This window comes from Temnothorax longispinosus, unplaced genomic scaffold, assembly GCF_030848805.1.
Source record: "Temnothorax longispinosus isolate EJ_2023e unplaced genomic scaffold, Tlon_JGU_v1 HiC_scaffold_248, whole genome shotgun sequence".
Classification (NCBI taxonomy): domain Eukaryota; kingdom Metazoa; phylum Arthropoda; class Insecta; order Hymenoptera; family Formicidae; genus Temnothorax; species Temnothorax longispinosus.
In genome coordinates this window covers 1-1000 of record NW_027270067.1, presented here as the reverse complement: position 1 = coordinate 1000, position 1000 = coordinate 1, and the positions used below count along the sequence as shown (strand labels likewise).

At 56.8% G+C, this 1000-nt stretch overlaps 1 protein-coding gene across 1 annotated transcript; it reads right to left on the bottom strand.

Annotated features, from left to right (window-relative positions):
* Nucleotides 1-6: 6 nt before the first annotated feature.
* Fzr (fizzy and cell division cycle 20 related) lies at nucleotides 7-994 on the bottom strand. The gene has a single exon (XM_071796518.1). It carries the CDS (start codon nucleotides 894-896, stop codon nucleotides 162-164), a length of 735 nt encoding a protein of 244 aa, XP_071652619.1. The 5' UTR covers nucleotides 897-994; the 3' UTR covers nucleotides 7-161.
* Between the last annotated feature and the right edge of the window lie 6 nt (nucleotides 995-1000).

Below are 1000 nucleotides of genomic sequence, written 5' to 3'. Positions count from 1 at the left end.
TTCTATAAGTGTATATATATATAATTTTTTTAGAATACTCTACGATATTGTATTTATGGATGATAGATACGTGTGTATGCATATGTACAAAATACATAATAAAAGACCATTCTCGCGAAACTTTGCCGCAATGACAGTTGCCAGGGCAGTCCGAGCACTATTTATCGGATACTCGTAAACAGATTCAGCACGGATTTATTCTCCTTCTGACTGCGGGCCTTGCTGAACACGTTCCAGAAGCGCAGAGTCTCGTCGCCGGCGCCAGTGACGATCGCCTCGCCGTCGGGCGACATTGCCAGGTAGAGCACCCGGTACGAGTGTCCGGTGAGCTTGGCCACCTGCGTGAGGCTTGGATACTTCCACACGAGGATCTGGTTCTGCGAATAGCCGTGCGTGCTGACTAGCTCGGAGCTGTGCTTGCTCCACGCCAAGTTGCAAACCTGCGAGCCGGTGTCGACGCATTGCATCGGTTGGCCGGTCAGCGTGTTCCAGAAGCGGATACAACGGTCAGCGGTGCCGCCGCCGGACGCCAGCAGGCCGTGATGATGAGGCGACCAGGCGATCGCCTTAACCGCCGCCAAGTGCTCGGTGTACGTCTGGATGGGCGAGAGGGAGTGTAAATTCCACACGTAGAGCCGATTGTCATTGCCGCCGGACGCCAGGTACTGATTGTCCGGTGACCATTTGAGGCCGCACACCTCTTGTCGATGGGCACCGAGTCGCCGTTCGCCGACGACGCACGGCGTCCTCACGTCCCTTTGCAGGATCAACCGGTCCCTGCTGCCGGATGAGAGAACCTCCCCGTTCCATGCCAAGGCTCCCACCCGGGCGCTGTGTCCCTGTAGCTTGCTCACCTGCTTGTTCACCGCCACGTCCCACACTTGTATGTAGCCCATATGCGTGCCCACTGCCACCAGATTGCCTCGCTCGTTCCAGGCGACGGAGGTCACGCTGTTGCCGTCGCTGGACAGATCGCAGAGTCTCGTCACTTGGCTGGTGC

What these genes read in the sequence shown, in the direction of transcription:
- Fzr (XM_071796518.1), bottom strand. Translation starts at nt 896, where the DNA reads ATGGGCTACATACAAGTGTGGGACGTGGCGGTGAACAAGCAGGTGAGC.